This window comes from Cottoperca gobio, chromosome 5 (genome assembly GCF_900634415.1).
Source record: "Cottoperca gobio chromosome 5, fCotGob3.1, whole genome shotgun sequence".
NCBI lineage: Eukaryota > Metazoa > Chordata > Actinopteri > Perciformes > Bovichtidae > Cottoperca > Cottoperca gobio.
In genome coordinates, this window is record NC_041359.1 from 26,277,448 (window position 1) to 26,290,207 (window position 12,760).

The 12,760-nt window shown below is 43.7% G+C and overlaps 1 protein-coding gene and 1 long non-coding RNA gene across 2 annotated transcripts in view; both read left to right on the plus strand.

Annotated features, from left to right (window-relative positions):
• chd6 (chromodomain helicase DNA binding protein 6) overlaps nucleotides 1-1,085 on the plus strand; it is a 47,687-nt gene extending 46,602 nt beyond the window's left edge. The window contains exons 10-11 of the mRNA XM_029430744.1: nucleotides 638-724; nucleotides 852-1,085. Coding sequence (XP_029286604.1) covers nucleotides 638-724; nucleotides 852-1,085 — 321 coding nt within the window. The remainder of the gene's footprint in view (nucleotides 1-637; nucleotides 725-851) is intronic.
• Nucleotides 1,086-1,444: 359 nt separating this feature from the next.
• Nucleotides 1,445-11,105, plus strand: LOC115007817 (uncharacterized). Its single transcript, XR_003832232.1, has 3 exons — nucleotides 1,445-2,949; nucleotides 3,848-3,894; nucleotides 10,945-11,105. It is a non-coding gene; the product is annotated as an uncharacterized LOC115007817 (long non-coding RNA).
• The last annotated feature ends 1,655 nt before the right edge of the window (nucleotides 11,106-12,760 follow it).

Genomic DNA, 12,760 nt, shown 5'->3' on the forward strand with positions numbered 1-12,760 from the left:
TAACAATTAATCTGCAGCTTATCGTCCTTATCCGCTGCTCAGGTCTGGATGGAAGGCTGATCTTCTTCTTTTGAGTCACGCTTGGACACATTTGTATTTAATTATCTAGCAAAGATATTACCCACAGAGTTGTGAGGAACATGAGAACGTGATTACTTCAGGTGCGTAATGAATGAACACCGTCTCATAATTCACAGCCGGTGTTGCTGCCAAGTGTTGAAAGTGCTTTTAAGGTCACAAGGTTAACTCCAACATGCTGTTACCAAGGCAACACCTTGATTTAGAAGCTTAATTGATAATAAATTTCAACTTCATGGTAGCATACTTTATCAGACTTCATTGTTTCCCTCGACCAAAGCTTTTTTAAATTTAGAACAAATGTTAAGTCAAACATACAGGGTGGAAAGAAGTAACAAAACAACGCTGTTCAATAAAAGATAAATACAAGTATAATAACCAACGAGAAAGAACGATATTACAACCAATATGTTCTTATGTTTACCCTATTTTATAGACTTATTTATATATTTTACAGCTTTTTGCTTATTTTACATTGTTTGCACAGACTTGCTTTATGAAAGTGTTGCTAATTGACCTGATAATTAATGATGAATAATCTCTTTGTCCCCTGTTCCAGCCCGACGAGGATTTATTTAACCCGGACTACATCGAGGCGGACAGAGTGCTGGAGGTGGCTGTTACTACAGACACTGAGACTGGAGAGGTGGGTGACACCAACACAGACACTCTCCTTCAGTGTGAGGGTACACTGTCAGTCCTGTGACACACACACACACACACACACACACACACACACAAAACACACCTTATTTTCCTGTGTGTTGTTGTAGGAGGTGACCCATTACCTGGTTAAGTGGTGCAGTCTGTCGTACGAAGAGGCGACGTGGGAGCTGCAGGAGGACTTGGACGCAGAGAAGATCAAAGAGTTTGAGCAGATCCAGAAGCTGCCAGCAGACCTCCGACACATGGTGAGGAGAAACAGGAGGGACACGAGGGCAGGAGGGGCAGGAGGGACACTAGGGGCAGGAGGGACACGAGGGCAGGAGGGGCACGAGGGACACTAGGGGCAGGAGGGACACTAGGGGCAGGAGGGACACTAGGGGCAGGAGGGACACGAGGGACACGAGGGCAGGAGGGACATGGTGCGGTTTGATACAATATTGTGACAAAGGGGAGACGTGTGTGTGTGTGTGTGTGTGTGTGTGTGTGTGTGTGTGTGTGTGTGTGTGTGTGTGTGTGTGTGTGTGTCGGTTAACCTAACATTTGCAAGTAAATTGAGGAAATGTGTTGATTTATAACGACTTGTATGTTTCATCTCTTTCTTCCCCCTGATGGGCTCCGTTGCTTTCCATCCAGGGAAACTTGTCAAAGAGCACATCAGCAGATTTGCATCGCTGAACAGACGTGGAGATATTCAGTAGTCGTCCGCATGATGCAGCTGGTCCAAATGTTGAAATGTACATTTGTGTATTTTTTGACGATGACTGAAAACTAGCAGATAGATGCATCCCTGAACCAGGAAGCAGACATAGATTAACACGATTAAAACGTTCCTTTAGTTTTCTCAGAAACGCCGGGTCATGTCGACTCAGGTGCAGAATCGTCAATTAGATGTAAGATGTTCACAACATCCATTAAAGATAAAGAAGAGGGCAGATTCTGGCTTCCACGCCCGGTCGGATTACTTTTCTTTGTAAAGAAAAAAAAAAGATAAATGTTTATCACCATTTTGTCTTGATTAGCTGAAGTTAGCGGGTAACCAAAGCATCACCGGCGGCTGTGGTGACGTGCACACGAGAGACCGTCACCACCATCACACTGTTCTCACTTACTTTAATGGAGCTGCTGGGTTTTTACCTTTATTTGGAGGGTCCATGTTCACTGTATCCCCCGTCAGCTGTTTTGTAGCTGACTGTGACCTTTGACCTCCCTGTAGAAGGAGGGTTTGTAAAAAAAAAATGAAAAAAAATCTAAAAAGGTGAATGTAGCCGGGTCACGTGAGAGAAAATCCAAACACTAAGATCCACAAACATAAAGGCTTAACGAGTCTCACGTTCCATTCAAATGTTTATTTTGCTTTGTAAAAAAGAATCATGTCCTTCCAGGCTGGTTTCACAGACACTGAACTACTCTTAGACTACAGCTGCTGGACTTACTCCCCCCCCCCCCCCCCCCCCCCCCCCCCCCGTGTAATATTAACATACAGCAGCTTTTATAAGAAACGTCATCTTCTGTTTCTGCAGGAGAGCAAGTCGAACGGAGGCTGCGTCAATACGGGAAGACGAGTCGGCTCATAGAGATGAAGTCAAATACAGGCGTGTTGAAGAGAAACTAACAAAGATGCATTCAGAAAGTAGAGTTTACACTTCCTGCTAAATTAAAGATTTGAATCGCAGGTGAACGAGGACTTGAACACCGCTTCCTAATTCATGTCTGTGAAACCACCCGGCTCATTATTACAAAGCTGGAAGTTAAATAACATTCGACAGTTCACAGCTCCTGAACCGAGTGCAATGAAATCCACAGGGACGTTTGTTTAAAGAGCAGAAAATAGGAGAACTGGCTGCTCCTGAAGTCAGAAGCCTGGTCGTTACTAAGTACGTTTTATGGTGGGGTTTTTATCTTCTTTCTTTTACTTTCTTATTTGTAACTATAGCTCTCTGTATTCCCATGTGGACCAATCTCATGAGTCAAAACATGGTAAATGTGATCTTTTATTGTGCAATAAAAGATGACTTTCAACTTTTTCTTGTCGTTGGTGAGTAATTAATTAATTGTGAGGAGTAATGATCTGCTGTAATGTCGTTGTTTTGTGTTGGATTCCAGGATGGTTGACCTCGATGACCCTGAAGGGTTCTGGCAGCACGTTCCATGCGTTGCTCTTGCTTTTGCACATTGCATGCTGGGAAAGACTGCGGGATTGAGCAGGTAGAGATGCAATGAACATTATTAGATCTTCATGTCTCATAATGAAAAGCGCAGGATGAAGATATTTCATAAAAAAAGTATTTTCTAATAAAATATTAAGGTATTATTCATCTCCACTTTAATGCTTCTCGTTGTATTTGATCGGATCCTCTCTGCTGCTGCTCTGGTTTCTAGTTTTCTTATATGTTTTACTTTGTTACGAGTTAAAGCAGCAGTGAATAGTTTATTTTGAAATGTAAGCATGCATTAGAATATACTTATTTAAATGCAGTTGAAACAAGCGTTGCAGCCACATGTGTCCGTGCTGTTGTGCACCACGACTGAAGATGGACACACGCATCAGGTCGAGGGAAACGTTTTACTCCACAATCTTAATGTCACATGGATGCAAAGTTAGGAATTCAAGCATTTTATAGAAGGCACATTTCTGTACAGTTATAGATTTAAAAAACTGCAGCATCAAAAATATACATTATTGAAACATACATTCATGTTATGGAATAAAGAAATATAGATAAATATACAACAGACGGACGTACAGCATCACATTCGACTGATCGTGAGGCTGAAGAGTTACTACAACATTTAATGCTTATATCGTGCAGCCGTCGCCTTTCATGCATACAGCACGTTTATATCGACACGTGAACTTAGTACTTAAAGTTAAACTTCTTAGTAACAACTTTCCCTGTGTGGGAACAAACAAACGTGCGTGTGAAACAATATGCAACATGTTTATCTACATTTACAGCATTTTTAATATAAAAACCATTCGGGAAAGAAAGCGACGTTACGTATATGAGATGATTCGGAGGCCAGAGTAAATAGTAATTAGTATTATCTATATTTAGAATTACTGATGAAATGATGCTTTAATTTATTTTCTTTCTTTTTTCAGAGTTTCTTTTTCTCGTGGATTTGGAAAAGCCACACAGGACACAGCAGGTAACTTCACCAGCATGACACATTCAGAGACTGTTCACTAGCGTAATATAAGTCTATCGTCATCTTTAATTTAATAATTAGTTTAGAATTATATATATATATATACTGTAATAGTTAAGAGCAGGTGCCATGACTGCACACTATTACTGAAGCACACACACACTTTGAGTTGAACGCTTCAGATGAAAGCTGTAACTGATGAGCAGCTCAGAGAAGCTCTGTGCACGAAGAAGAGTGTCACATCTACGGGATTAAAGGTTCTCGTGGAGCTTTTCACCACCGTTTATACCACGAAGCAGAGTTAGTTCAGACTTAATGAGGAAGAAAATAAACTCCACACGCCTGTTAAACCTTAAGAACACACTGCTGAGAATGTTGTTGGCATTAAAAGCTCCACAGTGCACCTTTAATCTCATGTTCCATGATTTCTATTTGTTGGTACGTTTCTTTAAATATCATTTTTTGACTTGGGCCTTTTAGTCTTAAAGTCTTTTCTGAATTCACGAGGAATGTTTAATGACTAAATGTCAGAGAGACATTTGCTGATTAATGAATGCTGGACTTTATTAGTGGGTGGGAGGTTTGACTCATTGGTCGTCACGTCAGAACTTCTTACTCATAATTTCAACTGATTTGTTCTTTTTTGTTTCCAGGAAACAGGATTTTGCTCAGTGACAGTGCGTTTTAATAAAGATTGTGCAGAGCTCATAATAAACAAGGACTTTCTCTCCGATCACAAAGCTGCTGCTGACGTCAGCTGATCAGGTGTGGCTGCTGACGTCAGCTGATCAGGTGTGGCAGCGAGCAGTGTGTCCGTCTCGTGCTCAGGGGTCCTCGTGCTCTCCGCCGTCTGTTGTTGTGTTCGCCGGGCTGCCAGCGTTGTCGTTGGCGAGCAGCTGTTGTCGTTTTCTCTCCCTCTTCCTTCCAAGTCCTCCTTTTTTATTCTTTCTTCTTTCTGACGGATGAAAAGCAAAGTTAAAACGGTGAATAGTACAAATATTTGTGTTTCAATTCCGCAGTTTATGTGGGGAGGCTTTTGCTCGTCGCACATCTGTGTCTGGTTACAGTTACGTAAGTGCATACTTTGTTTTTATCCTTTATAAACAGCCTCACCTGCAGAGCTCGTGCACAATAAGCAGAGTAATGCTTCAGAGTAATGCTTCAATGGATTCCGTTTGCTTTTCCCGCTTTTATGAATAATTATAAAGCGGACGTCGTGTATGCAATGAAATATACATGAGTCTCTATATATTCTTTTGTTACAAGATGCTAATTATGATTAAATCTAGATGAAGTTGTGTCTATGTTACTAAATGATTGACGTTTACATTAAAATACAAACTTAATGTATTTAAAGCTGTTGAAAGAACAGACCGAGACATCAAAACTATTCATCTACTTTAATAGACTTTCGATTTAAACAATAAGTTCACTATTTTTGAAGAGTTAATTAGTTAATTGATTTCTTCTCTCTTTTTGTGTACGGAAATATAAACGATAATAATTCTGCAGCTATTGTCCGTATTTTTCGTAATTCTAACGTTGACAAGAACACAATTTACAAGCTGCAAAATCCTATTTACAATAACATAATAACAATAAACAACATAAACTGTGAGCTTTAAGTGTCTGGGTGGTTGACTGACGGTAAGAGACACTACAAAGCAACAGCTGACGTGATCATCCTTTTAACTTCCTCTCTGGTCATCAGGAGGAAATGAAAAGCGATTGCACCAATCAGATTTCAGTACCACCAAAAAGTTAAGTCCCCTGCAGATTAATAACATAAGAGCTGTTGTCATGGCAGCAAATTAAATACAACTTCAATTTCTCCCGTTTGACAAAAGACAGTGAAATGCACATTATTATTATTATTATTATTATTATTATATAATATAATATTGTTTTAAGATGAAAACTACAGTTTCTTTCTTCCCGTGCAGATTTTTAGAGGCAGAATAAAAGAAACTATGTTGTAAAAAAACCCTCAAAACCAGAATAAAAAGACATCCATCAGGTGAACTGGGTCCACTTTGCTGTACTAGAGTTTAAACACCGTTAAACTGTCTGAATGAAATGTGAGGCGACCAGACGTCCACCGTGCAGCAGCAGAGCTGAGGGTTCAAACAGCTGCTCTGCACCTCCATCAATTGTTCATATTTCATCGGAAAAAATGTGCAGAACTACAGAAAAGCTAACGGTAGCTTTCTCACACACTGTAAATGTTGTTGAGGTGTTTGGGAGCCGTTATTGTGAAGCGTTATGTAAACTGATGCGCTGGACGCTGATGCTCCGTGTCAGTGAAATATTCTTGGTGATGTATCGCTGCTTTGAGAAGGGAATTTTTGCCACAAGTGAACAAAGTCTCACCGCAGATATGTTCTCTGTGGTGAACACACACATAGATCTTTTGTCATCTTTAAATGCCTCAGGACTTTAGTGGGTTTTCATATTTCACAATCCATCATGACACTTCAGGTTAAGACGTATCCACATATCTATCATGTGATATTAAAGCGAGGTTTAGTCAGGATACAAAATGTGGTTTTGATGTTGAGCTTGCCGTGTTTTTTTGGCTCCGGTTCAAAAGTGGAATCATTTTCTGTAACATGCAGCAGTGAGGTTGATTTAGAGGTTGGTTGGACTTCAGAGGGTAAAAGTAAAACGTCACCTCTCTTCTAACCTCTTTCGGTTCCTCTGCCAAGGATAACAAAAAGAAACCCGAAATAAATATGAAGCCAAAAAATAAAAGACAAGATAAATTCACTGAGAGGTGAACTCAACTGAGAAATATAATTTTATGACAATCGCACTTTGCACTTATCGAGAACAGTCTTGTACTTAAAAATGAAAGCGGACGCGTTTGTGTGGAGAGATAACGAGACGGGATCCAGGAAGTTCAGTTTACACCCTGAACACCTCACGCCACCCTGAACACCTCACACCACCCTGAATACCTCCCACAACCCTGAACACCTCATCACCTCTCACCACCCTGAACACCTCCCACCACGCTGAACAGTTCACACCTCCCTGAACACCTCACACCTCCCTGAACACCTCACACCACCCTGAATACCTCACACCACCCTGAACACCTCTCACCACCCTGAACACCTCACACCACCCTGAATACCTCACACCTCCCTGAACACCTCTCACCACCCTGAACACCTCACACCACCCTGAACACCTCACACCACCCTGATCACCTCACACCACCCTGAACTATTCACACCTCACACCACCCTGATCACCTCACACCACCCTGAACACTTCACACCTCACACCACCCTGAACACCTCACACCTCCCACCACCCTGAACACTTCACACCTCACACCACCCTGAACACCTAACGCCACCCTGAACACCTCTCACCACCCTGAACACCTCCCACCTCCCTGAACACCTCCCTGAACACCTCACACCACCCTGAATACCTCACACCTCCCTGAACACCTCACACCTCCCTGAACTATTCACACCAACCTGAATACCTCCCACCTCCCTGAACACCTCACACCTCCCTGAACACCTCCCACCACCCTGAACACCTCACACCTCCCTGAACTATTCACACCAACCTGAATACCTCCCACCTCCCTGAACACCTCTCACCACCCTGAACACCTCACACCTCCCTGAACTATTCACACCAACCTGAATACCTCCCACCTCCCTGAACACCTCTCACCACCCTGAACACCTCACACTACCCTGAATACCTCACACCTCCCTGAACACTTCACACCACCCTGAACACCTCTCACCACCCTGAACACTTCACACCTCACACCACCCTGAACACTTCACACCTCACACCACCCTGAATACTTCACACCTCACACCACCCTGAACACTTCACACCTCACACCACCCTGAACACCTCTCACCACCCTGAACACCTCTCACCTCCCTGAACACCTCACACCTCCCTGAACACCTCTCACCACCCTGAACACCTCTCACCACCCTGAACACCTCTCACCACCCTGAACACTTCACACCTCACACCACCCTGAACACTTCCCACCACCCTGAACACTTCACACCTCACACCACCCTGAACACTTCACACCACCCTGAACACTTCACACCTCACACCACCCTGAACACTTCACACCTCACACCACCCTGAACACCTCTCACCACCCTGAACACCTCTCACCACCCTGAACACCTCACACCAACCTGAATACCTCACACCACCCTGAACACCTCACCACCCTGAACACCTCACAACCCCCTGAACACCTCTCACCACCCTGAACACTCACACCTCCCTGAACACTTCCCACCACCCTGAACACTTCACACCTCACACCCACCCTGAACACTTCACACCTCACACCACCCTGAAACTATTCACACCTCACACCACCCTGAACACTTCACACCTCACACCACCCTGAACACCTCCCACCACCCTGAACACCACCCTGAACACCTCCCACCACCCCTGAACACCTCCCACCACCCTGAACACCTCTCACCACCCTCAACACCTCACACCTCCCTGAACACCTCTCACCACCCTGAAACACCTCACACCACCCTGAACACCTCTCACCACCCTCAACACCTCCCACCACCCTGAACACCTCCCACCACCCTGAACACCTCTCACCACCCTCAACACCTCACACCTCCCTGAACACCTCTCACCACCCTGAACACTCACACCACCCTGAACACCTCACACCACCCTGAACACCTCTCACCACCCTGAACACCTCTCACCACCCTCAACACCTCACACCTCCCTGAACACCTCTCACCACCCTGAATACCTCTCACCACCCTGAATACCTCTCACCACCCTGAACACCTCAAACCACCCTGAACACCTCTCACCACCCTGAACACCTCTCACCACCCTGAACACCTCACACCACCCTGAACACCTCACACCACCCTGAACACCTCTCACCACCCTGAACACCTCTCACCACCCTGAACACCTCACACCACCCTGAACACCTCACACCACCCTGAACACCTCTCACCACCCTGAACACCTCACACCACCCTGAACACCTCACACCTCCCTGAACACCTCTCACCAGTCAGTCACAAAACGTATTAGTCACCTAAACGAAACCTTTTGCGTTTCTTCTAGAACTTCTTCTCCTCCTGCTTCTTCGTTCTGCACTCTGCCGTGTGTCCCAACATATACTTCACCATAAGAAGTTTCCTGCTGGGTTGAAAAAAGATTAAATGGAATTCCAAAAAAGTAACGTTGGGACAAACACAAATGATTCAGAATGAATTATGATTTCCTTCTGTCGTTTCGCTTCTCTTCCTCTCTCGTTCTATCCGAAACATGTGGACGGACGCTGTACACAAATTATTACAGCGATAAAGAAAATACAGATGGTGCTTTCACTATATCTCACCTCCATCAATCTGAAATACCGGTTGCCGTCGGGCTCCACAGTACAGTTGTGGTGCTGTAACTGTTGTTCAAAGGCGCATCACTTGAGCTGGAGTTTCCACCCACAAACCTACACAAACGTCTCAAACTGACAACTTTCTGACTTCGAGCCAGCTGCTTGCATGACATCGTATCCGCCGGGTTCGCAGTGAAAACTCTGTTCCACACTGGAGGTCGGCCACAGATTGCTTCTCACACGTTGCTTTGAATGTCATTTACTTGTTTATCTCTCGTGTCAGAGGCCAAAGTGATGAGAAGATGTTTCAGTTCTGTATGTTTACATCAGAACCCTCAGTTATAGGAAGGCTGCGGTGCACGCCATGATGCCACACCGTCATCTGTCCTTCATTAGTAATGAGAGGCCATCTTCAGAGATTGGGTTTTGTAAATCCCCTCCTGTCTCCTCTCCTCATCTTCTTCCTTAAATCAATCAGCTCTTCCTCTCCTTTTCCAACTCCCTCTCGACGCACTCCCTCCCTCCTCCCCTCCCCTGCCATCCCTTCTTTCCTGTAATCTGTCCTTCATTAGTGATGCTGTCACAATGGCTTTGATTTTGGACGCTGCGCTGATGATCGGGAATTAAGACTGGCTGTCCTCAAACGACTCTCTGCTTTCTCTCTGCGTCTGTACATGTCTTACTGTAAGAGATGGCAAACTCTGCACATGCATGGATATATCATACTTAATGATGGAACTAACCGTATACGAGTATATCTGTTCATATGGTGATTAATGCATTCATACGCACGAGAGGTTTCCTCTGGGATGTGAGTGAATCGCTCTTCACTTGCGTGCAGCAGGTGGCTCAGCGGCACAAGAGAAGGAAACATGTTTAACTTCATGCTGTGGAAAGATGTCATTGGAGGATATTATTATTGTAGTTTTAGGATTCCTCAAAGATTACAGCTATAAACCTAATAATCCTGCCACCTCGACTGCTGTATCTGCTGCAGGTTTGAGTCTCTAGCTGCAGCTCTAACTTGCTGCTGTCAGGCCTCCTACAGGGACAGCCACAACACCCCCCCCCCCCCCCCCCCTGTGCTGGCCTCTCCTCTCGGGCCTCTTGTGCAGAGAACTGACTTTAGGGTCTTACGGTTGGTTTTTAAGGCTCTTCGGGGGCTCGATGCTCCGTATATTTTAGATCCCTCTCATCTCTCAGCTTGTCTGACCTGAGGGAGTTGGCTGCTACATTTCCTCCAATATCGACTCAAAACACTTTCCCACGTCTTAGCGTTTGGTTATCTTGCTGTTCGTAGCTTTAGTTATTGTTAAAAATCGTCAGTTGTACGATCACTGTGGAGCTGGAACAGGGAATTTAGGCATTAAAAAAGGAAACAAACTTAAACTGAAAGAGAAAACATTGGAATTGAAACTCTTGTTCCACTGAAAAATCAAACACAGGCATTACAATTGATTAACTCCGCGAAGGAGGATGATGGAACAAAAAAAGCCCTGTTTTTATAAAAGGGTGTATTATGGGTCAGGGAAGAACCCACTACATGTGTGAGCCGATCTGAATCAGCGGGCGGATACACGCAGTATTTTTCACTTGTCCAAACGGCCTGATTTAATAATGTTTACATTCTGATCTCTTTGTTTGATGACAACCTTTAGATTTGTTTCCACTGACGGTAGTTTTGTGCCTGAACCTGCCATCTATGGCCGCACATGACACATACAGCTACTGTACGTCTTCCACGAGTTCATCTCCCCAAACACCGGGTACGTTAAAGGGCCAGAGAGTAACACACGTCGGAGAACCTCAAGACACACTAACACATTCACAAATCATCATATTTGAACGTTCAGAAACTCTGAGACTACAAAACATCAGTGGAATAAAAACACCGCCAGGAATCATCGTATGCTAGACGTGTGGTGATGCTGGAGGTAGCCCCCCCCCCCCCCCCCTACCACGCCAAAACAGTAAGGTCAGCTTAAAAAAACAAAAAATAAATAAAACTGACATTAATAAATAAATACAAATCTGAAGGATAAACACATCAGAATGCAAAATAATAATAAATAATGTTTAATGCCTGTTTATTTTATACTTATTAATACAAATGTGTTTTTAATTCCATTTACATTTTTGTAGATGCCTGAATGTATTGTCACTGTTGTAGCTCCATATAAATCTCTTTACATTTAAAGATGCTAGATGTTTTTCTTTAAGCTAAGTTTAGTGCAGTACAAGTACACGTGGAGTCACTTCTCACCTCTGATGTACACATCATAAATACCTGAAGCAGTTCTCACCCAAATACACACTGAACACATGTGAGTACGCACACACACACGCACACGCACACGCACACACACACACACACACACACACACACACACACACACAGAGACAGTGAACCAGATGGGATGTAGCTGGTATGTCATGAGAGTGAACCATCTCTCGTCCATCTTAACTGAATCAAGCGCTGTGCTGGAAAACTGCCCTGCTCATCGCAAAACAACCTAACCACAGGCAGACTAGACACACACACACACACACACACACACACACACACACACACACACACAATGTATAGTCACTCATAATGCTTGCACACAAACAGAAATACAAATGTTGTCCTTGTGGCTATTCTGTTGGATTCCATGTATTCTCTCAAACCTCAACACTGAGTGTGAGACCACATCACAAACACTTCAATGTTTGTCCCGATGGTCAACTCCACTGTTACACAATGAATACAGACATTAAAATCTTACATGTGTTGCCGGTACACTGTTGACCTGAATACACCAAGTGTTTCAAACACTTCTGTTGAGTTTATTTCTTTTTAAATAATTCAGAATTCCAATTTGTTGGCAGTTTGATTGTTTGTGTCAGTGACGATATTATGAGCACAGTGTGTGTACAGGAAGTAATTATCTTATGTTTCTACCAGCTAGTTCTATTTGTATAAACTTGACAAGATTGTTTTTAGAAAAGTTTAGTTTTGACAAACAACCTGTTTTGTCATTTAGGTCCGAAGACTTGTGGACTTATTCAGTTATTTTTCAGTGCTTTTTGTTTCAATTTTATGTTGTGTGGCTATACACCATCAGGGATGAATTACTCATCCTTTAAATCAAGATAATATCTGACTTAGATGTGGCCACGTCTCCGAGGGAGAGAATGTACTAGACAAACACGGAAAGGGAGGATTTTTCAGAAAAGCTGGTATTATCCTTGAGCTTGTACTGACTCCTTGCACAACACAGAGTTACACTGTGAACCTCATGTTGCAGGGGGGGGGGGGAGTACTGTTAACTTTTGATAAATCCAAATTAAGTCACAAGCGCCATTGGTGCCTTGTGGGCCAACACACACACACACACACACACACACAGTCAGTGAAGCCAACTGTGGCGTCACACACACACACATGTACCGTCACATGTAAACAAGCAAACACACGGTAAAGCAGAGCAA